At 38.3% G+C, this 22,619-nt stretch overlaps 1 protein-coding gene across 2 annotated transcripts in view; it reads left to right on the top strand.

Moving 5' to 3' along the window:
- The first annotated feature begins 2,714 nt into the window (after positions 1 to 2,714).
- The window catches only part of tox (thymocyte selection-associated high mobility group box), a 51,589-nt gene continuing 31,684 nt past the window's right edge, over positions 2,715 to 22,619 (top strand). Inside the window, exons 1-2 of one of the 2 annotated variants that reach the window (XM_088310216.1) lie at positions 2,715 to 2,886; positions 3,181 to 3,346. In XM_088310216.1, the coding sequence (XP_088166342.1) occupies positions 3,242 to 3,346 (105 nt within the window). In that variant the 5' untranslated portion in view covers positions 2,715 to 2,886; positions 3,181 to 3,241. Of the gene's footprint in view, positions 3,347 to 22,619 lie in introns of both variants that reach the window. The other variant, XM_088310217.1, reaches the window with a different exon arrangement.

The following is a 22,619-nucleotide window of genomic DNA, read 5'->3' as shown; positions in this document are numbered from 1 at the left end:
AGCCACAGGGGTAGGAAGTGGGCAGCCTGCTTCACCTCACTGTCTCAATAAAAGCAGAGATAGCTCATTGCAACCACCTCCACCTATTGGTTAAATTGCTTTCCTACAACATTGCTCATATATATATATATATATATATATATATATATATGACATGACGTTAATTAAACAACATCACATATTTTCAATTTATCACTTTCCCAGCAAAATGAAAATATTTTATTGAAAGCGATATTGAAAGCAGGAGAAAGAAATAAAGAGATTGTCCGAATAAATTCAATTGATTGATTGATTGATCGATTTCATCATTCTTTTATTTATTCAATTCATTCATGAATTCATTAATAATAGAGGAACGTATTGTGAAGTGACTGTTCTGTCTCTTTATGTCTTCAAATAAATACAGTAGAATACAATTTTATTTATGTAGCGCATTTCACTCCAATACATGCAATGTTTTCAGACACTAATATGCATTATGATTTTCCATAGCCTGGCTAATGTATTTAATATCATTTATTTGGTATTTAGCAATGTTGATTGAACAAAATCACAGATAAAGTGTGAGGTGAGGCAAACAGGATTCAGCGTCCACAATGTGCAGCCGAAGTGGAAGGCTGTCAGTCACACTGATGGTGTTGTACAAGAGTACACAGGTTCACATTGGTACTATATTTCTAGCAGTAGTGTAGCTAGAACATTTTCAGTGGGGTGGCCAGGGTGACATAATATCTCACTTAGCGATCTAGGTACACACACTCATTCACGTGATTTTAGCCCCTCTGTACCTGACAAGTCATTTTTTATCATTCACAGTCAGGATTTCATGAAATAAAATGCACATATATACAGATCCTTGCCTTGCAGAACCTAATACTTGTGGTTGATAATGCCATGTGCCTGTGCGTTGCTTTTGTGTAATATCTCATTGTTCACTTCTATCTCATGCATTGATTCGCTAGTTAACAGCAAATTATCTATTTTCAAAGATAGCCAATTCCATTTTGTATACTGCCATCAATGGGTCATTCATTCAAATGACACTTAAAAAGTGCAATGACACAAAAATCTCTTGAGTCACTGATGGTGTAATGGTACACTCACCCGAGTTGTGTGCGGGCAGCGTGGGTTCATTTCCCACTCAGTGACGGTGTCTATGCCTGCCCTGTGACTGGCTGGCGACCAGTTCAGGGTGTAGTACGCCTTTCGCCCGTAGCCAGCTGGGATTGGCTCAAGCACCCTCCCGCCACCCTGTACAGGATAAGCGGTGTGGATAATGCAATGAGATGACAAAAATCTCGTAATTCGTCGCAATATTACTTTTTGCTTAGGTTTCTTCCTGCTTGTATTTTGATTTTCATGGGCAAGATTGATCAACAGATGCCTGTGGATTTCATGAAATCGTACAGTACAATAGATTACAATACAACTTTATTTATTAGCGCATTTCACAACAGATGGAGCTTTAACAAAGTGCTTTTTACATGGTGTAATAAATGTATTCATAAATGAAATAAATATAAATTAGCAGGAAATTAGAACACAAACTAAAACAGAACAGCAACCATCTCATGTTGAGTCGAAAGCTAAAGAATAAAAATGTGTCTTCAAACAAGTTTTGAAAGATGACAGAGAGGTTGCTTGCCTAACATTTAATTGAAGCTCATTCGATAGGGAAGGACCGGCAATAGAAAAGGTGCAATACACCCGAGGCCGTGCTTAGTCCTCAGCACATCAAGCAGCGTTTGGTCCGCAGACCTGAGACAGCAGGCAGGTGCGTAAGGGGTGGAGGAGCGCGGAGAGGTAAACTGGGGCGAGGTCATTTCAAGATTTGAAGACGAACAGAAGTATCTTAAAGCAAACTCTAATGTGCACGAGCCAATGAAGATAGGCCAAGATCCGTCATCAATGTCCAAAGAAGGAAATGAGGACTTGTACAGTAATGAAGTAAACAAAATTTGATATTGAACTTACATTTTTTTTTACTCTTTTGTGAAATGGTCTTTGTTTGAAATATTTAGTCATGATAAAATTTCAGTACAGGCCTAAAGTTAAAAAAATGCATACTGTAATTTAACATATAGCCCTCTCAATGACTAAGAAATTGGAATTCCCAATACACGCTATAAACCGGCAGATACTACTTTTTTATGGCCAAATAAAAACAGAATGCTGATTCAATAATTTTTTAACCTTCATTTTATGTCTTGCTGGTAATGTATTGGTCAATACGCCACCCCTTGGCTAATAAATTTGTAAATCTAGTGCCGAACTAGTTATCACCATCACTCACAGTCTTACAGATTCATTGAGCCAAGAGAAACGCTGCAGAAATAAATAAATAAATAAAATTAACTATTGGGAATCATTAAGTAGAATGTTTGTAATATTGTAGGTCTACGTGTGTTTCTGATGGAAATTTAGACCTTGAAGGCTCTGACAGCTTACCACGACAACTATTACCACACAATCTTTGTGGGTTCAATCTAATTTACAGTTGGACTATCGGTTGTGAATCCCACCTTAAATTGCACCATTCCAATTTCAAAATGTTTACTAAGAAACCCCGCTGAAAAGTAGCTCCTATTTTGGTAAAAACAAAATGGTTTCTCTCGCTCTTATTTTGGTAAAAACAAAACGATTTCCGCATCCGTTTATTTTGTTAACCCATGTTAGCTTGATGACAGAGCTCTCTTTGTATGAGTGCTTCCCAAAGTACCGATCTCCGAGCAGCGCGCGCCAGCAGCAGTAGCAGCAGCAGCAGCACAGAAATCAGTGTTGAAGTACAGCAGGCACAGCATCCAAACACTTACTGTCGCATCTCCCTCATCCTGGCTGGATAAAATATTGCCACCATCAAGGAAACAGGTGGAGACGCGCCTTACAGTGAGTTCTTCTGCCTCAAATAGTTTTGCATTTTTAATTAATTCATTATCAGCGAAGAATTTGGTAGACTTGGAAGTTCGGGGAGTCATTGGAGCATGAAAACCGGCGTGAAGAGAATCCCTTGTTCCAAAACTTGTGGAATCTTGTAAAACGTTTTTTTCGCCTCCTAAAAATCCCTGAGTGTGGCGTATTAGTTCCTGAAGAGGCTCGTGGATGTTTCCCCTTGCGGTTGCTCAGGCACCGCCAACTTTGTAAAAGAACAGAACAAAATAATCAAACGTTAATTTATTTTAGCTGACGGAAGAAGGCAACCGGAAGAATAAGAACAGCGGGAGAAGTGGATGTATAGTGCGCCATGGATGTGACAGTTTACCCAGCACCTCCTCAACCTCTGGCCGCGTCAGAGCACAGCAGACTGGGACAGCTCTCCTACCCTGACCCGGCCTTCGGGACCAACAAGGTAGGAGACAGAGCAGCAACCTTCTTGTGTTGTTCATTGTCTGGCAGATGAAAGTCACCTTTGTGTTGCCCCCACTTTAATTAACTGTGGGGGTATTCATCTGCCTTAGCCTGCCAATTAAATGCTAATTAATTGCTTTATTAGCCTGAAGTTAATTAAAACATCTATTGCTACCACTGTATATTTATGATGAACTCTGATTTTGTTTGGCAATTTAGTTTTTTCACCAATGTAATTTTTAAGGCAATTACACTTTAAACAGCACTGCAATATGGTAGATTAAAGTGGTTTGGCATTTTTTGAGCACATCATTTCCTTGGGAATTTCTTGGTATTTGGTTCATTTGTAGTCTGAGAAACTCTTTTCCCCTCCTTGTCAAAGTGAAGGATCAGGGTCCGAAACCTGACTGACTGAGTTCCGATGTCCGTCTGTTTATCCCCTCATTTGACCGGTTCACTGTAATTATATTATTAATTGCAATGATTGCAGCTAACACTAACACAGCTAACAAAGAATTAACTTTCAGTCTTAATGGAACGGGCTGGCTCATATTCATTTTGCAAATTAGATACTTGTGAAGGTATAAAAATGAATGACTTTACATCCATGCATCCATCCATTCATCCATACATACATTCTACCACCAATCCAAATAAGTGTCAACTTTGATTGTAATCTTTGCTTTATTTCCAAATACTTTGGTTGTTTTATGGAAGGTAAAACAAACTCTTTGCTTTAAACAAGAAACAACATCACAGGAAGAAAACAAACAACATCTTGTAATGCCCCTGTAATAAATTTATCAGGGTATAATTTATGGTAATCCCTTATCACAAGTCACTTTGGGATTGAGGAAGCTAAAATTGAGCTGCAGTATTTTATTCCTGGCTTCACAAATAAGTCCCAGCTATAACGTGATTTACTATCCTCTCAAATAGCAATATGTAAGTAGTTTCGTACTGAAATTGCATGCAAGCGTCCTCTGAGGTGTTGCCACTAAGGTTTCAGCTCTATGCACCAAGTGGAGCATCTGTTCACGTTGTATTATTGCACTCTTACATGTGTAACTAATATGTATGGACCTCAAGAGAGACACAGTGGAATGAAGGCTATGCAATGACAAACTGGAGGCTGTCGTTCTTGACCGGGACACAGCAACTGTACATTAGCCGGTCTTGACCTCTGACCTCGAGATGTAGGCCATAATAGAATGCCACATTATTGTTGTTATCATCTTAGATGTTAGCGATGCACTGAACTGACACTGTAAAGCCTTGCAACCTGCTGCTGTTAGTCTGATTGCATGCACAAAGGTATGCCTCTGTGCCCAGTGTTGTTGTCAGTGAGTGTTTGCTTGAGAAAAGATAGAGATGGTAGATAGAGGCTTTGGATAGAAAGCAGGCTGTGTGGTTGGGGGTAGGGAATGGAGAGAGAGAGAGAACAAGAGAGAGAGAGAGAGAGAGAGCAAGAGAGAGAGAGAGAGAGAATGAGAGACTGAGAGAGAGAGGGTTGTTGGGGGTAGGGATGTTGCAGATGAGTGTGGTTGTAGTGGGGGTGGGGCCACTAAGGTTTGTACTATATTTCTCTCTGTGTGTCTTTTGATTCATGGCTCTGTCGGTCTGATAGACGAGATCATATTACTGTGTGGGGGGAACAGAGAGCGGGAGAATATAGAAGAGGGAGAGAGACAGGAAAAGCACAGGCAAGCACAGAGGCAGTGAGACAGGAAGAGAGGAAAAGTCAGAAGAATAAGAAACAAAATGAGAGGAGAACAACCAAAAAACAAGTTTGTGTTGAGAAATAAAAATAAAAAAAAACGAGAATTGTGCCTTCCAGATGTGTTAATCTAAATCTGCAGAGCCAGATTTTCCATTTCATTTGAGTGGAGACAATCCTCAGCACAATTACAAGATTCCACTCAGTATCTTGCATGTGATTATTAACCATGACAACCAAGCTGAGGCTGAAGCTGCACATGCACTGCAACCTTAAACTTATCATTTTTTGACAAGATGCATGTGTCAACACAAATCTCTAAATCAGCTGGACAATAGACAGGTTTTACTTTGCCAGGTGCCATGCGCAAAGCCTGTGCAATGTCAAACTAATGTGTGGACAGAGCAGACTTTCCACCACCCTTCTGCAATTCAACTTCTAGTTTCAGAAAAAAAAACAACTTACCGTGTTATAAAGGATCAAATACTGATACTCTGGATATCAATCTTACACTAGTTTAACAATTAGCATAGCTTCTCCGTCTTCTGTAAATTATGTCTGGTCATTCTATCGTGAGAACGATTTCAGAAGTGTAGCGTACTTTTGTATTTGCCGCCCTGGAGGTGGTGATGACTGACTTATTAGCGACTGTGCAACGTGTTTAGCTGCACTAGCTAGCAGCTGAAGGTGACATAAGCGTGTTGCGCCACGTTCATGCGTGTACCTCCAGGCCGGCAAAGCTTTTGGAGTTCGTCTCTGCCACTTGTAACTTAAAATGTAAGATTCTTAGTTTTGCTATTCACTTTGTTTTTGCTGTGGCTCAAAATGCAAATTTTGACTCGAAAACTGCGATGGAAAACTTTATTTCGAGCCTTGGATAGGAATGTTTTTATGATTGTGAGAAGTCAATTACTCAAATCTCGCAAGACGACATTATCTTGCAGTCCACATTCAGCATGAAAGGACAAAAACTCAGCTTGTCTTCGACTTTTAATTTGGCGTGATTTTTTATTTGATATTTTTTGCGAAATATATTTCAAAAGAAGAAGAACCCTCAACAAGAAGAACATCACGGACAGAAGAAAAATGGTCTAAAACACAAGATGTGTAAGCAAACTAATATTCAAAACAGTAAGACTCACAGTGTCACAATCATAGTTTCTGCTAGTTGCATTTGTCCATTTAATTAAGCAAAGCATACTGTCTGCACCGCTGTCTTTGCACCGCTAGCCGCAATAGACAGGATGTTTGAGAGTGATTTTAATTTGCTAATTGATTAATATCCTATTGTATTATTTCTCGCATGTGTGTCTGCTCACCAGTGTTGGAGAGAATGTCACACTTTGCTGTAATGTGTTGCATTTAGGCAGTAACAAAGAAGTATAATGACCTAGTCATTATATTTTCGTAATATTATTATAATTTGTGTGTCCGGTAACTCGTTAGAAATTTTGGACCACAAGCCAAAATTAATGAACAAAAATGTTCACTAGGTCATAAACAATCTAAATTGTTCACTAAAACAATCGCTGTTCATGTCTTTCTTGCATGTATAAATCACACGTCAATAATATGAACATAGTCCAAGAAATCACTTTTACATACACGTTACTCAGCATCTTACATGGCTGAGAAGTCATTGTTTGTAAGATCAATAACAGGATGAAGTGTTTTGATGAAGTAAAATGCAAATCATATTCAAAATACAAGCCGGAGGACATGTAAGCAAAAAGCAGCATTTAGAATTCTGAGCAAGTAAAAGTCATTGTGCTTTTTGTATATTTTAATGAATTTTGTGCCATCAATTGCAGTATGCAAAATGGTGATCACGCTGATTGGCTGTTAGCTCACAAAATGCACATCATTTCACTTCTGGCCGATGACATCACACTACAGCAACGCCAATCGGCCAGACTACATTACGCCACATTAAGTAAGAGTGATGTGCTTGTTCATTATTTTCATTTGTTCATTCAATTCATCTTGAACCTTTGTCTGCATCTAGTAAAGAGAATTACAACTAATGGAACTTTGATTTGTCTTTTGGTGTTTGAAAAGAAAAAAAAGAAATAATATGTACTGGGACTGCACGATAAATCGAAATCTAATCGACATCGAGGTTTGACGTAGTGCAATTATCTAATCGCAAGACAGTGCGGTTTTATATTTTTTTCCTCTCTCCCCCAATCTTTGGCGTTTGAGTGATAGATGAATTAGCCAACAAGAATTGCAGATGTTCAGGTCTTAATGGCGCTGACCAATCTTTGTTGTTGGATAACACGTGTACAGTCAGCACTGCGCGACAATAACTCACTCCACGTGTACCTCGGGTTTTTCCTGTGATTGCCGTGTACCGAAGTGGATGTAATGGAAGTAACTTTATATTATATTCACTTTATATTCTGATTTCCTCTAATTTTGCAGAAGCATTGTTTGTTCCTGTTCCTAAAATGTGTGCACTTCAGGATAGTTTAAGTAACAACTTTTCAAGAAGCCTGTAAGAGACCACCACCGGGACAGCACGCAGGGCGCACACACCGTTGTGCACACCGGTATCGGTAATAGATGTAGTCGGCTTGCTAGATGTAGTCGGGGTCCTTCGGTGGACTGCGCGCCCACTGATGATGTCATACGTTCTAATATTATTTCGTAATATATTTCTTTGACTCCATCTTCTGAGTTACTAAATAAAAAAAAAATAAAAAAACATTTTACTTTTTTTTTACTGCTGCTTTAGCGAGGATCATCCTATTTTTTTTTTTCAGTGTCCTCTGCGTACCTGTCAAAGACGTTGCGTCAATGTTCCGTTGCTTTAGTTTTAAACAACCTAACTGACAATTCAAGCAATATTAACTCGATAACTCGATTGCGTCTCTGCTATGACGTAGCCTGCTGAGAACGTGAGAACGTAAAAAATAACAAGCCGAGCTCCAAAAGGGGGCGTGGCAATGTGTCATAAATCTCATCTCAAAAAAAGCCCTTAAATCACTACAGTGATAAGTGCCAATGTTAAGGTCAGGCTAGTGTCACTTTAATGGATGAAATATCAGTTCCAATATATATTGGAAAAAACAAACAAACATTTTCTTATTGATCCTTATCAAAGGCAACAATCTCCCACCATAGAGTCAAAGCATTTAGCATTACACCCCTTAATGACAGCTTTGGTTGCAAATTCGGCATTTTCTTTTTAAAATGTCAAAATGATTGTGAAATCAATTAATCCCAGATTAAGAAAACAAATACAACCTAAAACTAATTTTAATTTAGAGAGTAACTTATTACTGTACACAGATGATAATATTGGAAATAAAGTTATTAAATACGTTCAAATTTAAGTTACTAGTAATATGAAATATATTACATTCTGAGAGTAACTTGCCCAACACTGCTGCTTACTGCTTGGAGGATTGTGGGAGGAGGCATCCTTAAAATGCCTCGGCAGTACACTTTTATGTTAGCTACTTGATTTAATTCATTCTCATTGGGGAAAATGGTTCTGATATCCAGTTTACTTGCATTAATTAAACCTCAATGCTTTCATTTTTGACATAGGTTATAATCCGCAACAGTGTGATGCCACTGGAGGATTTTTATTTTTTATATGGACGTATTACATATTAGCTACAATGCATTTGATTTATTTCTACAGCTCTCTTTTTTGTGTCACACCCTCCTTTTTGCCCCCAACCCCATAAACTAAACAGAGTTGTTCCAATACATGAGAACACATCTGATAGAGGCAATTTCCTGTGTGCTACATATGTGTGAAAGGGCAACTCTGGTCCCGTTTCTCCGGACATAGTTTGGACTTCCTGAGATGGCTTTGCATTAATAGCATTCTTTGAACGTTACACATTAGATTATTACAGGGTTTTGAACATGAGATGGGCATCTACTCAAAACCTCCATCGCATTATCTTGGTTCAACTACAGAGTCTCATTGTGTTTCCTCAATATATATGTGGGCAATATTTCTTTGCGAGAAGGATCACAAAGTGTTGGGTATTGTGGGATAATCTTACAGAACGCATTTGAATAACATTTCATCCTCAGCGGTGTGTGCATTGGAAGAGGAAAGAGGGAAAATGAGACGTAAAAAAATGTTTTCATTTTATTTTCTGAATGCATATATATTTTTTAATACTGCCAAAATACATAACTAACTAACTACCTTTGCCAAGAGCAGATTTGGTTATAAGTGTGCCAGACTGCAGTATTTCTGATTCATTCATTCCATGAAATATGGTGGGAGGCATGGGCCAAAGAAGAACCTATTACTTTTTTTGGAGCAGGTCCAGGAATTTCGCTGCTGTTTAACATTGCAAAATGAGCCTTTTTCACATTTTCGCAACGTCTTTCGGTCTGATCAGAGAAACATGAATGAACAGTTAGGCCACTTTCATTTTTTTGCTGTGGAATGATAACATTTGAGTTTGATGTTTGACATCATCTGGATTTGATGCACAGGCTATCTCTACTTTATACTGGGCTAGAATTTCCCACAGAAGAAGTACAGAGGCCTGGTAGAAAAAAAGAAAAGAAATAATAATAATAATCTGGGACGAGATTTATGGACCGATGGGATAAAGATGAACTTTTACCAAAGAGATGGGAAGACCCAGCAGAGGTAATGACATGGTTTGGGCTCGCATTGCTCCTTCTTGGATAGGCTCATTAATCTTCATTGATGTAACTCTAGATGGCAGCAGCAAAATGAACTCAGAAACCTACAGAAACATTTTAAAGACAGATGCAACCAAACTGTTTGGGAGATTCGTCGTCATGCAGCCCTATAATGACTCAAAATACTCTGCCAAAACAAAGTGTTAATCAGGGAAACGAAACGGAGGTTTTATGCTCAAATCAATCTCGAGACTTGGACCTAATATTTAACATTCCCAATCGTTTAGCTCACCTACAATTGTGAAGTTTTGGGAGAAATAATCCATCTTTTAAGTGGTGTATAAGATGCCGACGTAAACAACCAGCACGTGGAAATTAAAGCTGAAAAGTTGATCTCTACCTTCATATTAATTTTTTTTAGGTCAAACCAAAATGCTTGAAGTCTAGAGTGAAATTGACCTAACTGATTTAATTCTTAAGGATGGGAGTATATTTGATAAGCGTGGGTTATTGCTCTTTCAATGCTTAATGGATTCAGACCATATAATAAGACAGACATAATAATTCTGATTGACAGTGCTAATGCATTTTTCTTTTCTTTTTTTTTCAACTAGCAATAGTGTCCAGGATAACAGATTGCCTTCCTCTTTGGTACGCATCTGTTACCATGGTTGTAAACACAAGAAATTGAGATAAAAAAAGGACGAGAGCAGTTGTCTCTGTGGCCAGCAGCCAGCTCAGTGTGCCTGTGCACATTTTTGTCATTCAGAGAACCAGAAGCGAGTGAATCACATTGAGCTATGATTGGACAAAAGAGCAAATGTAAAAAGAACCAGTTAGGTTGATGCTATAAAACATTGCAATTTTAGAAGTCATTTGTGGTGTGGCAGCCCAGTGTAAACACACAACTACAGTATGAATCAAATCTTTGTGAACGGTAAATCAAGTGAGGCAGGTTGTAGAAGGGATAGAAATAGGGAGAAGGGATAATGTAAATATGGTGACTGAAACCTTGGCGGCAATGGATTTCAAAAGACAAACAAGTCAGAGAAGAGTCGACCTGTGAAAAGAAAAGGAGAATATTGAATCAAGGGGGTCAGAAAGTCACTAACTCTGGAGAAACATCAATGTGGACTGCAAATACACAATGACATAAAATATGAATTAGGCGCAGCTGCAAAATCAAAACAACTTTTTGCATTGCATTCAGTGCAGTATTAAGATAACTGCGGAGTTCTTTTTTTTTCATTCAAAATTATTACATGGAGTTGCTTAATGTGGCAGTGATATTTTCCAATGAGAAACGTATATAAAAGAGTTGCGTGTTCTGAAAATGAGACCTAATACACATCATAATTGCTGTGCCAAGGTTTGCTGTTTCCATCAAAGCAACCCCGTGTTTGAGTTTTTGAGTGACAACAGCTGACAGTTTTTGTGATTGACTCATACACCTCAGGTATTGCGTGTGTTTTTCCTTTGCACTAAAACTGTCATGAAACTCAAATGTGCACTTTGTGACAACATAATTGGGTCGGGTCTCCCTGCTAGGCCTTAAGTGGGGAGTGGTAGAATCATTGAGATAATTGTTATGCACTATACAATATCTCAATAATTCCTCCAGGGTTATACATACTGTAGGCATGTTCTGTGCGTGTCCTGCAAGCCAATTGATATTTGCTGTACACTCTCTGCTGAATCACAAGATAAATGACCTGACAAGGTATAGTCATATAACATTAATATACTGGAGCTCAAGTATTTCATTTTGTTTTCCTAAATGGAAATCAAAATAACCCTGACTCCAGTGTATGCTTGTAAAAATCTGACCTACTTCCAACCCTTCAAAAAAAAAAAAAAAAATTAAAAAAAAACAGCTTCAATTCTGCAAATCCTTTATTCCACTACTGCAATGAAACCATTCTATGGAACTTTAACACAAACACACAGCGCTGTATCTACTCCATCATCCATTTGTATACTCTAATTCTACTCTGGGGTAGACGACTCTGCTCATGTAGTCATAGCTTATGCTTTGCGGGGCCTAGCGCTGTGAATTTACTGTATATTAGGAGGTGACAAGAAGCCAAAGTTGAAATGGAATAGTCGCTTCTTACTATGAAAACTGACCGACTTTGTGTCAACTATTTAACTGTTTTCAAAAGATGCCGGTTTGAAGAGAAAGTGAATCAGACAGCTTTGGCATTGGCTTTGCGGGTTTCTGCTCTGTTTTATTGTTGTCTATTTTTCCATTGTAAATATTTACAGTCCACTCTGATAGTTTTGAAACATGAAGGCCAATATCGTTATTTTTGTTGTAGACTGAAGCTATTTGGTTTGACATCAAAACAACGTTCCAGATTTAATTGACTTTATTTTATGTACTTACTGCTCTACTAGTGCTTTCTTTCTTCTTCTCTGGCTCTCTGGTTTTAATGACTACAATGTTTGCAGTTAAGGATAATTGAAACTGAGCATGGACTTTCAGCAATATTATTGTTTGAACAATCAATGTACAGTGGTGCCATGATAAACCTGTATATGTCTTAGCTTGATGACATAAGCCCCTCGTATTTGAAATCATATTTTTCCATTGAAAGGAAAAAAGGTTTATAATGTGTTTTTTACGAACATAAGCGTACCAATTTAAAGTAATAAAAGCACTTTATAAAAGCATACAAAAATTAAATACACTCTCTTGTTATTTTATGTTAAATGTTCTGTTGCGCTTTGTTACGGCTGCAGCTATTGTGACAGGGATATATAAATGATGATGTATTGTATTCCATAAAGAATTAAACCATTTTTTTTTGTGTGCTTCAGTTCAAGGACATTGTGCTTCTGTTGGTGGGTGCGCCTTGGTCACCTGGGGGTAGTATACTACAAACATACGGCTATGCATGGAGCTGATTGAAATTCATCAATAATATGGGCCATTCTTCACAGAGGATAAATAATATATGACTGTGCGTACACTGCTTGCATTTGAATACACATTGTTTATAGGGTTCTAACATCCAACGCCGATGTTGTTTTTTTAGCTATATTGTGCCGTTTTGCATTGATTGTTAGCAGTACGCTATAACCCAGTCTTATCGTTTTCAATACACATTGTGTAATTTTCTGTTTCATGTCTAGTTTGACAGAAAACCTCATCTGGGAGTGGCAATAAACAATTTGAAGCCTATTTTTGTTCGCTATCTGCCATACCTATTTTTGTTGTGAAGTGAGTTCAGGTGAGTTCACTATTGCCATACAGTGATTGTATTTGACATTTTTGCTCGCAAGTCAAAGGAAGAAAAACAATTGCAATAATCTTAAAAGTCGGTTCATTTGCATCTCAAGGCAGCACTGTAATAGAAAAAGTAACACTTGTTTTTGCTCCCATTTTCCTTCAGCTGGTCTCGAAGAGCTATAACTTTTTCTACATCCAGAAAAAGTAATTTCCCTCAAATATTTTTCACCAGTCTAAAACTATGTTCGTGAGTATTGCTAATTTTTCGTGATAATCCATCCAACCTGACAGGTGTGGCATATCCTGATGTTGATTAGTCAACATGATTATTGCACAGGTGTGGCGTAGGCTGGCCACAATAAAAGGCCACCCTGAAATGAAGCAGTCTTATCACATAGCACAATGCCACAGATGCCGCAAGTTTTGAGGGAGCATGTAATGGGCATGCTGACTGTAGGAGTGTCCACCAGAGCTTTTGCCAGTGAAATTATCATTTCTCTACCATAAAATGGCTTCAAAGACATTTCAGTCTGCCTCACAACCGCACACAATGTGTAACCACACCAGCCCAGGACCTTCACATCTAGCATGCTCACCTCCAAGATCATCACCAGCCACCTAGACCGCTGTTGTAATACCCAGTTTGCATAAACAAAGAATTAATGCAGAAACTTTTCAAAACGGTCTCAGGGAAGAGCATCTGCCAGTTTGTTTTCTTCAACTGACGACAGTTCATTGTGGTAACCGACTTGAGTGGGCTAACGCTAATATGTGATGATATCTGGCACGTTGGGGAGGTGTTCTCGTCACAGATGAATCCCAATGTATGTCAAAAAAGTTTTGGATTTTTATGTCCAGCTCAGGAAAATGGGAGCAAAAACAAGTGTTGTGTTTACATTTTTGTGTGATATGCATTATAGAACATTTTGATTTAATGATTATTATTATTATAATTGTTATTATTATCTTAAATGTAAAAAGTAAATGTCTATGTTTGGTGTTGTGCTCATCTGTTCAATTAGACGATACATTTGTGCATGGTGTTTATTAGAATGGAGGCCATTTTTTGAGAAAATATGGCACTTCAGTCACAGCTGTTGATACAGTGACCTTATCTTAGATGCCAATCCCACATATTATTTCTGTCTTTATCACAAACTCTCTTAGTCCAAACTAAATTACAACCCGTCTGTTACACGTTGGCTGGGATTTTTGTTCCAAAGTATAACGCCAAGAACCCCTCCCCAAACCCCCACCCACACTACGAATGTGCATTGATGACTGGGTGACTCCGAGCCCTCTTGCTTGTTCACGGGTGTGGCTGAAAATGTTTCATTTAGTTGAAGCACAAGGATGCAGAGATGCAGAGATGAGGGGTCTTATAGTTGGGGGAGGTATGCCAAAGGGAACAGATGGCGGGAGACAGAATGCTGCCAGAAGAGACTAATTATCAGAATTTAATTTCCAAAACAAACATATTGCAATCAAATCATGTAACGCAATCATCGGTGCATTGTTGTGTGCGAGTGTGTGTATGGCATGTGTGTGCAGTATTAGGGACAATAACTTGCATCGGCTAAATTGCACTTGGAGAACTTGGATCATATCCTGAGAAACTAGTCAGGCAAATGTTTTTTTCCTTCAGTACTTACTTTAGTTCATGAACAGCATGATAATTGTGATGCAATGGTAATTAGTGTATGCAAAGGAGTTAATTAAAGACATTTTCACTTTGGAATTTTAACATCTGTTTAACACATTTCGAAAAGCTCTCAAACAAGAAATTGTTTCTATTCTTTCTTGCATAACACATATTCATTTTTTTATTATTTCGTGTTTGATCAACCTATATCTCCCCAAACTAATATTTTGTCGTACTATTTCAACACTACAAAGTAGTAACACTGAAATGAGTCATTTTATTATCTTTTTTTAATTAAGTTAAGAATCCACCTTATGGATGCCCACTTCTATATTTGAGACTCTTGTTCAAGTCCTTGCTGAATAACAATAAAACATTCCATTACGTAGAAACCACTAAATTGATTTAAGGACACAGACATGGTCAAGACAGTTTCTTGAGGTTTGCCCCAAGCGTTTTAACATTCTTATCAGAAGACTATACCTGATCTCATTGGCTAAATTGGATCGGCCAATAATTAGCATTTTATGCACCTTTTGTAATGGGCCGAAATGTCATTAAATCATCCATTGTTGAATATTGTCATTGATATAGACATTACAGCCATAGAGTTTCCCACATATATATTTTTCTGTGGTTGGTGACTTTGATGCGACCTGTCAAAGTACTACTGTTATATTAACTTTCATTGATGCACGGACAAGCTGCTCTGCTCCTTGCATGAGTCTGCTAATCAATGCCTGTACCGAAAGCTCGGACTCCCACCCAAAATCTCTATTCGCCATTTGTGTTTACATCAGTGATGGACGTTCATATCTATTGGCATTTTACACTTTTCTGAAAAAACGTCATTTTCCAACAGTTGAGAAATCCAATTTGATTAAAATGGTAAATGGGAGTGCACTGTATTGACATCATGCTATGGGCGCCCAAAGAGTCTTAAAAAAAGCTTCATGCTCACTTATTTACAATCGTTGTCTATTGAACTGTTAAGTACAGCTGCAGGCAGCCACCAGTGTTCAGTAAGCTGGTGGCTGTTTTAACATCTAAAATTGGAAAAAGTTTAACTTTTTAGTTTGAAGTGGCTTACTGTAACCAGGATTCCGTTCCAGTAGCATCCAGGTCATCTATTGCACCTTGGTGTCGAACAAAATTAATCCTCCATACTGTCTAGGATAAGCGGCATCTGAGGAGATGTTCTCTCTGGACAAACGCCTTTCACCTTTTGCAATGCGTGACATTTGAGATAGAGAGGCTAACGGCGGAGGGGTTGATTCACTGCCGAGAGGGGCTTCATTGAGAGTACTGCTGAATGGTGGTTTTAAAGATCATTAGCTGGCTAACAAACTATTCACATAAATGCAAAGTGCAAAAATTAAGATTGAGTACTCGATTTTCCATGCCCACTCGAATCCCCTAAAGCTATTCCTTCGTGTTACAATACTGCAAATACTGTGCCTTAAATGGCTGTTGTATGAAATGTGTCGAATTTTACGTTTTGGAATCAATCTTAGTGGTATCAGAGGCTCAAACAATATCCAGCCCCCACGACACTCTTGCTGGCGTAATGGCCATTTCATATCTGTCACAACACACTCACTGCTGGTGTTGTCTTTCTGTGTATTCTGGCTTTGAAACTACTATTACTACTACTACTGAGCCTACTTATAGTGATCAGGATCCGCTGCGACATTCTTGGCAAGCAGAAAATCCTTATGCAAGCTAATTGATTTCCCAACCCGTTTTTTTGAGACCCAATTTTCCACTATTGTGCAGTTTTACAGCTGTGTATATTAGCTTCATCCATCCTTTGCGCCATCCATCCATCCAATTTCTTCCGCTTATCCATGGACGGGTCAGTAGCTGGCAAGGCCAAACTTCCCTCTCTCAAGCCTCTTTGTTCAGCTCATCTGGGGGAATTGTAAAGTGTTCCCTAGCCAGGAGAGAGACACCGTCTCTACAGCATGTCCTGGGTCGTCCCCAGGGCCTCCTTGAGCCCAAATCACGTCACCAGCAAGGTGTCCAGGAGGCATCCTAACCAGATGCCCGAGCCATTTTATTTGGCTCCTCTCGATGCAGAGGAGCAGTGGCTCCACTTTGAGTCCCATTTGGATGACCGAGCTTCTCACCTCACTCTAGTGTATAATTCTTTTGTGAAACTAATAAATACAAGAATGCAAATGTCATCTAATGTGACAACCTTGATTCAGAACACTCTCGCTGCCATCAAAGATATATGCCCAGCAGGAGTACTATACAACGTCAGCATCCCACTTCACTTCATTCTTCCATGTTGGGGTTATGACTAATACATCCACAAGTTCTTCATTTAAAACAACTTTGAAAATGTTACAATTAAAGTATTGATTTCGTTTTTTCCATTTCCTAATTTGAAAGCAGATACATTGTTACTACAATGCAAGTTCTGCTCGTTAACGAATAAAGGTCTTATGTTCAAATCAAACTCCTTGTCAACCCACCCCACAAGCCAAACCCACCCATCCCCTCCGTTCCTTCCTTGGTGCATTGCAAAGATTGTTAAACTTTAGCAATAATGCTTGAGAATACTTCTGTTGATGCTCAGTAAACAAATATACTTGAAATGTTACATGGACCAACTAAAATTATATTTATAAGCAAATGTTCATTAATATGCATTGTTCCTTTTCAAATAAAATTAACACATACATAAATGAATAATCTTCCACTATTTTTAAAATTACGTTTTTTTACTTGTATGGCACTTTTCCGCCTACGAGGCACTCCACATTGACTCTTCATTCACCTACTGATGATGAAGCATCGGGAGCAGCTGAGGTTCAGTATCTTGCTCAAAGACACTTCAACACGGGGGTGAGGACCCGAGATTGAACCCACAACCTCTGGGTTGGGGAACGACCAGTCTACCCCTGAACCATATTGCCACCGAATAGACATATTGCTCCTTTTTTTTTTTTTAACTCACTTATGGGTGATCAGTCCCCCAAATCCTGATTGTTTGGGATGTTTGTTTTTCTTTTCAGACTTGTAGAGGTTCCAGTATTAAATCTTGGGGTACTGGTATCTCTTGCACTTTTGACGTATGAAATTTCATTGACGTGTCTGCCACACTATAGCGCTAACTGCGGCCAGGGAGGCCTTACTTGTCAAATTTTCTTTGCCTTAATAATCAGTGGCTAGTATTGACAGCTTCCACGAGTACTCCGCATCGGCCTGATACCAATACAGGTATTGGTACTCACCCATCCCTACTGATCGAGTAAAGCTAACTTAACATGTGTAAACGCAAATCAACCATTAAAAAGTTCACCAGTATCTTCCAATACAATTCCTGTCTCCATGTTTGTGCTGTCCGTGTGTGTTTGTGAGGGCAAGGAGAGGCGAGGACTTGCAGTTACTTGCACGATACGTTTGACTTAGAACACTGTCAGTTGCTCTGATAGGGAGGAATCGCAGGAAGCGGAAGCACCAAGAAGATTCTCCCGCTGTCTTTATTATTCGTACCTGAGCGTGGATACGTACCGTAACTGCACTGTTGAGAGGACTCACCCGCAGCACGTTGTTTAAGCAACCACTGACGTACTCATTCCCCGAGCAGTGGCCATCAAAGCATTCAGTTAATATTTTTTCTTCATCGCAGTAAAAGTAGCCATTTTGCTTTCCGCTATTCTCCAACAAGTTTCTCATTCACTCCACTTTTTGTTTGGAGAATATAATTCTCCTAAGGGGCATTTGTGTCCAGTCGTTCTCAGTTCTCTTCGTAAGGAGTCGGAGATATTGGTCCAAGGGTCTAGAGTGCCCTCCCGTGGCTGTCTGTGAGATTATTATTTTTTTTTTCACGTGTCAGTCACTTCATAGTATTAGGCGCAGGACCAGCCAACCTATGTAAAAAGTGCGACCTATAGTGGGTAAAATACAGTAATTATGCATACTGAATAAATACACTCGTTGTCCCATATTTGATATGTTGTCTGTCGGCCGGCAGGTGCAAGTCACCATTGCACTTGGAACATTTTTGCAGTTGCTATATAGTCATTTGCATTACGAGTTTGTTGAATATTCTTTCGCAAAATTCAGTTAAAACTACTTTTATATCAAATTGTGCTGCGAAGAAACAGAGAACCGCTCAAGTGAAGTAATTAAAATCAAAATGTTCCTCCTCCCCCGCAGTTTCTTGAACATGACAATGATCACAGTGTAGTGTGCGGAAATCGGATCAACATTCACCTGATCTGAATCCAATAGATTATACTGTGGACATGATAACCTCCACGTCATGTATGTGCAGCAATTTTGGAATGCTGTTATGTCAATGTGGACAAAAATGTTTACTGCACCTTCTTAAAGCTATATTGGAACACTGTTCTGAAAGCAGAGCCCATCTTGGTCCCAGTTAGGTGTATCTGAAAAAAAAAAGGGTCGGTGCGAATTCAAACTCATGAACGAAAGGTGAACTCAAACGAAAGACGCCTTCAGAAAAAACATCAAAAGCACAGTGTTGATATATTCTCACAAGCTCATAAGCCTCACAAACATTTTTTATGAAATATCCTAAAAAAAAAATAAATAAATTCCACCGGTTGCTTAGTCTGAAAATCTCAGATGAATTTATCAGAGGAATAATCGCAATGACTCACGGCCACGAATAAGCAGCTGTTTCAGGATTTGTCCTTTTTCCATTCGCGCACATTAAAGGATAAACACTGAAGTGATATCCGAAGATCACACGCATCACACACTACACTCAAAGTAACAGGGAATTGGGTTTAGCATATAAAAAAGGTGTTTATATTGTTGCCGTGGTGACAAGACAGATAAACATAAAATGTTGAGCTGACCTATTGCAGCTGTGTGAATTTCTCTCTCTCTCTCTCACACTCTCTTGTACACGTGCACACGCAAACAAACCAGCCATCTCTGCTTGTACTAAGTTGATTTATGTTCTCTAATGCACCTTAGAGTAAATTGAAAACTATGCAATCCAGACCAGCCCAATAAATTCAGACATACCCTTGAGGGTTAAATATGGGCTAAGGCTATTTACATGTCTGTCCATATAAGACACTGGACTCATTCTGGAACAAGCTTAACAACAACAATACCATTATAGTTGAACATTACTTTATATTTTTTTGAAAAGCCAAGGATAAAACTTAATCACATTTGTCATTTAAAGCGAAAAGTAATGACACTTTGATGAATATTCTTTTTCATCTTGCTACTTGATTGCAAACTAATATTTTGCACTGCTTTTCTCATCCTAGCCTTTATCAAGTAGACGTTTCATGTGTCTAAACCTTTCCCCATTTCTCTCTTTCCCATTGTCCTTCTCTGTCATCCTAATAGTCTCTCTCCACCTTTCTCCCCCTTTTCTCCCCCTTAACTCCGACCCTGACCCACTTAACTGGCTGCTTGTTATTCAAACCTTTGCTTTCCCACACACGCACGCACGCACGCACACGCACGCAGACGTGCACACAGATGAGGAGAGGCTGGCATGAAGGCAGCGAGAGCAGACACAAACATGCATCCTTTCCACTGTCATATTTCAGTAGGAAAAGAAAAGCAAGAGATAGAAATTCATTTTTACTTGCTGATTGTGTCTGTGAAATTAAACGAGAGGACAAAATGCTTCTCCTTTTCCTTTCATGGCGGTTTATGATGATGACATAGTGCTGACTAAATAATTGATCCTCTACTGTACTTTGAACTAATATTTCACTGGTGTCAGGCCGAAACGCATCTTCCAATTTGGTAAATTTATATGCTTATCCACAAATATATCCTAGTGGTTAGTTCGTACAAGTGAGTGTTATTTTTACAAAATACTTACCAATCAAAGTGTTAAAAATTTTATATTTTCCTGATGATCCAATGTCAATGCACAAAATGATAAAGGTTAGGGATGGGTACAGGAGTTTAGGGCTGGGTATTGATTCAGATTTCCAAATTTGATTTGTTTTGATTCACAAGGGCCCGATTCATTAATCATTTATGTTATTTAACATGACCTCAGCAAAACAATAATTTAAACCAATTCCAGCCACAGGGCAGAGTGTGTAAACAAAGTATCAAAAACACACTGTAAAATAGGGCTGAATGATTGTGATCGTTTTGGGAGGACTGAAATCACAATTTCAGACAATACGATATATATATATATATATATATATATATATATATATATATATATATATATATATATATATATATATATATATATATGTATATATATATATATATATGCTGTCAAAATTAAATCGTTAACTCGGGTGATTAATCCCAAAAATTTTAACTCAGTTAGCTCAATTTAATTTACTTAAAAAATAATTTGCATACTTTGCAAATATTGTGCCATATTAGCTGTCTTTAGCACGTCTCAGAACAAAACACCATGTTTAAGTTAGCACTGGGCCTCGCAAACCACCAGTGCTGGAGTGTGGCGTTTGTGGGCAGTTTTGAGAAATGTTTCGAAAATAAATGTCTGCAAATGTCTCCATTTAGATGTTATTCAAGAATCCAAGAAAGCTATTAGAACAGTCTTTGAATTAAATATACTTCATATTTGGGGATTTTGCATCAATTCCAAGATATTATTCAAGTAAATATGTTATAAGCTTTGCAAAAAATAGTAGTTGAAAAATCTGATTAATCACAATTAATCTTGGAATTTTTTGTGATTAATTAGTTTAAAAAAATTAATCTCTTGACAGCACTAATATATATATATACATATATATATACATATATATATATATATATATATATATATATATATATATATATATATATATATATATATATATATATATATATATATATATATATAGGAGAAGCGACTAAGATAATGGATGGATGTAAGGATGTTCCGGTGTTCAAGCGTGTGCTATGAAGCTGTCTTTATATTTTATCTCTCAATACATATTAATTGTAATACAAAGTTTGTGTTCATACCTGCTTGCTGTTCGCACTAAAGGCCTCTTTATACTCCCACGTCACCACGGTCGACAACTGACGCATTGCATCACGCGATTGACGGCGTCATGGCGGGAACACAAGTGGTGCACATGTCAGAAATTGTGGCTACGCGAACGTCGACCCCACGCATTCTCTCTCCTGATTGGAAGAAATGGACAGGGGTCATTTCATATGTTCAATTTAGTCTAAAGTGCAATAAAAAAAATTAGAATTTTTTTTTATTGCAATCCAGAATTGTTTGGAATCAGATTTGAATTGAGGAACCAGAAGCAGAACCAGAATCGTTCAAATTGCCCAAACCTAGCCACCATGAGCCAAATTGTGGTGGATCGCCGCATAATCATGATACAATACAAGTTTTAGTGATTATTCTGTATCATTTTTGTCGTATTATTTTTTTATTTTAACTGTTAAGAAAACATTATTTCTGCGTGGTTAGCTCGTACGGTAGGCGTTGGACCAACACATCGACGCAATGGCCCCAGATCACCGGGCCACCGTTATTGTTGCACTCTGCGCTTTTAGAACAGGATTCCAAGCAGTCGGGATGTTGTGGACACGCCAAGCCGGGCTGTAGTCCTCCTCGCACATTTCTGTTTTTCTCAAACGGCTTGGTTATCCCAGGAAAAATTGCTGCTTTTCTGAAGCATGACTTGAACTCACCATGAAATTAGTGAAAAAAATGAATAAATAAATACAGAATGTTTTGCTGATGCAATTTGTTTGGGAGATGACAAATGTTGACACTTGTCTCTCACTTTTAGATTTGCTGTTTTTATTTTATTTAATCTTTTTTAGACCTGTTGCTGATCGTGTACTCTATTAGAGCGAACACGCAATTAGTGCCTGCTACTTAGGATCTTCGTAAATCAGGACCCCAGAGAGCAATGTTCATGTAGCGAGCAGCTGTCAGTTGCTGCTAAAGCACAGCTTTATTACCTGAGAGAGCTTGTGGAGGCCTGAGATGTATTTGATTCTGTACTACAGACCTACGAGTGATGTTTTTTGTTTTAAATGTGCATAAGTATTTCATAACCTGTATGCTGAATCATATCATTCATGTATTGTCTTGTCGCTGA

Source organism: Idiotropiscis lumnitzeri, chromosome 12, assembly GCF_059441095.1.
Source record: "Idiotropiscis lumnitzeri isolate Australia: NSW breed Sydney's pygmy pipehorse chromosome 12, RoL_Ilum_1.0, whole genome shotgun sequence".
In the NCBI taxonomy this organism is placed as follows: Eukaryota; Metazoa; Chordata; class Actinopteri; order Syngnathiformes; family Syngnathidae; genus Idiotropiscis; species Idiotropiscis lumnitzeri.
The sequence above is the reverse complement of the archived record's forward strand: the minus strand, read 5'-3'. Positions and strand labels throughout refer to the sequence as shown.